We start from the raw sequence: 2,852 nt of genomic DNA, 5'->3' as shown, positions 1-2,852 counted from the left end.
CGCCTGGAGCCGCCGTGGCGGCGGCAGCTGCGGCTGCGGCTAGCCCTGGATACCGGCTTAGCACGCTCATCGAATTTCTGCTTCACCGGGCCTACTCGGAGCTTATGGTGTTGACGGACTTGTAAGTGCTGCGAACCCATGCCTGCTTCCCGGCTCCCCACTTGCCCTTCCCGCCTTCAATAGACGCTTATGCCTGTCCTTTACTGAGCTAGGCTGCTGAGCATAGAATTTTGAAATTCATGGGGTTTAGGTTCTGGGGACAGGGAGGAGGTAGCTATTGGGGATCTGGTTGACGATGAAAGCAAGGAGACTGGTTAGTTTCGCGTGTTAACACTTGGGCTGAAGATTGTCTTTGGGATTTTTGTCTTGAGTTCCCAACAGAACAGTATTAATTTCTATGTGGAATCTTTTCTAAAAACCTAAGTCGAAGAGTAAGCAAGCATTAAGAACTACGTAGAATTCGAACTGGACGGGGTTTTCAAAGAAGGGGAAATATTTTACAGCCTTTTGACTGTATGTTTTAAATGAAGGTTGCAGTTGTTTCTCTTTGAACTCAGGAGGCAGATTCTGTGTAAAATAATTATATTATGAATTCTGAGTTTTCCCGCAACATTTGAAAGCATGCTAAGTCTTTATGGATGTAGTGAAAGTAGACTACTTTTTTCTAACGAGCCTCCGGATTTCAGTCATCTAGTTACCTATGAAATGCCTTGGGGCGTGATTAGGGTGTTAATGCCTTTAGAGTACAAGCAGACTACATCGAGGGTTCAGTGTGTGAATAAAAGGTATTAGGAAAATTTGGAACTCTTGCATCTTCTAGCTAAGGTTCATAAAAGTTTTCCCCTTTTACCTATTGTTAGGCTCTGTCAGGTTTCCAGGGAAGTACATTAGTATGCAGATGCTAGGATGTATCTTGTGATACTTTGTTACTGGAGAATCAAGTATTTGTTTCTACAGGACTAAAATAATTAGGGTCGGCTTCACTTACTCTTGTAAAACATTTCCCTTTCAGTTTTGATGTACTATATTTTATTAAATGAGACAAAGCTTAACCTTGTCAAAAGAGGTTGTGGTATTACTGTTCTCATTACTATTGAGACAGGGTCTTCGTGTATAGTCAGGCTGGTCTCTAACCTTCAGTTCTGGCTCAGCCTTTTTAGTGTTGGGATTACAAGTATGAGCCACTACACCTGGCTGAAATTTTTGTTTTTGTTTTTGTTTTTGTTTTTCGAGACAGGGTTTCTCTGTATAGCTCTGGCTGTCCTGGAACTCACTCTGTAGACCAGGCTGGCCTCGAACTCAGAAATCTGCCTGCCTCTGCTTCCCAAGTGCTGGGATTAAAGGCGTGCGCCGCCGCCACCACCACCTGTTGAGATTTTTTTTTTAACACACGATTTCCGAATCTACTAAGAGCTAGGATTACAGGTGTGTATGCGTCCCCCACCCCCAACGGCTTCTGACTGAGAGAAATGTCTGTCAAGCTTAGGAGTTCGTAGTAATAGTAATGTATATTGCATGTGTTCATGAGAATTCAAGAGAAAGTTTAATATATGTCCTGTGCATAGCTGTGGTAAAAAGACTGTGATCATGGATCACATGATTGGTTTTCTGTAAAAAAATTGTAGAAATTTATTGAATTGTGTTCTGTTTTAATTTTAGGATTTAGTTTACAGAGAGGGATCTATTTTATTGATGTAGAATAATATAGTTTTAGTCTCTCCACCATTTGTATGATTCCTGAACATATCTCAAGCACAGACCTCAGCTGAATTCCACATTCTGTGTCCAGATTCATACTACTAACCCAGGAGCTGTGTTCAGTGAGATATATGAGATTTGTGGCCTCAGTGTTTGGGAAGCTAAAGCAAGCGATCACAAGCTTTAGGCCAGAATCAAACTACAAAATGAAACTCTTATTTTCAAGAAGATTCCATAGCCAAACATGGTGGTGCATGGCTTTAGTCCCTGCAGAGGCCCCAAGTACATGCCAGTCTTAAGTTTGAGGCTAGCCTGGTCTATATATAGCCAATTCTAGGACATTGAGGGCTACATAGTAAGACCTTGTCTCAGACTAACCACCACCATATTACCACACCCGGTCCAGAAAAAAACCACAAACACACACACACACAGTTACAAACAACAATAAAATACACAGAAAAAAAGTTCTTAGAGTCACTTCTCTACTAGAGGGACTATAAAATTTATGGTCTAAACCAGGATACCTTTGAAGATGGGGAAAAGTGTTATAAATATAGTAGTGCATATCTGTAGCCCTAGCACTTCAGAGGTCAAGGCAGGAGCGTCAGAAATTAAAGAACAGCCTGTAGGTAACATAGGAAGTTTGATGTCACCTTGGGGCTGCCTGGCATTATGTTTCAGTAGTAGTAATAATAATAATAAATAATAACACATTGGGTAGGGAATGTAGCCTAGTGGTAGAGTACTTGCTAGGTCCTGGTGGCTCCAGCTCTCCAGCGCTATGCATTTAAAACAAAACAAAACAAAACAGCAAGCCTACGCTGGGACTATGCTGTATCAACCAGTGCATAGCTATTTCGTTTTTACCTTTAAGGCCTTCAGAACTGTGCCTTACCTACTTTACCTCTTTAATTTATGTGCTAATAGTCTCATTCTGTTCCTTCTACCTACCTTAACCTTCTTGATGTTTCTCGATAGTTCTTCACACAGTTTGCCATTGGATAAGGCCTTTGTTCTTTTTCCAGAAATACATGCAGTTTTCCTTCTCATTTCCTTTAGGTCTTAGCTCACATAAAATATAGATCAAAGACTTTCTCCAAGTGCCCATATAATAATAGTATTTGCACCTATCCTCTTTCTTTGTTTTTTTT

General features: G+C 41.0%; 1 protein-coding gene across 1 annotated transcript in view; it reads left to right on the top strand.

Moving 5' to 3' along the window:
• Nucleotides 1-2: 2 nt before the first annotated feature.
• The window catches only part of Med14 (mediator complex subunit 14), a gene marked incomplete at its 5' end in the record, with an annotated part of 83,124 nt that continues 80,274 nt past the window's right edge, over nucleotides 3-2,852 (top strand). The window contains one exon of the mRNA XM_031372068.1: nucleotides 3-121. Coding sequence (XP_031227928.1) covers nucleotides 3-121 — 119 coding nt within the window. The remainder of the gene's footprint in view (nucleotides 122-2,852) is intronic.

Source organism: Mastomys coucha, chromosome X, assembly GCF_008632895.1.
Source record: "Mastomys coucha isolate ucsf_1 chromosome X, UCSF_Mcou_1, whole genome shotgun sequence".
NCBI lineage: Eukaryota > Metazoa > Chordata > Mammalia > Rodentia > Muridae > Mastomys > Mastomys coucha.
Note: the sequence above shows the minus strand (reverse complement) of the source record. Positions and strands in the feature narration are given on the sequence as shown.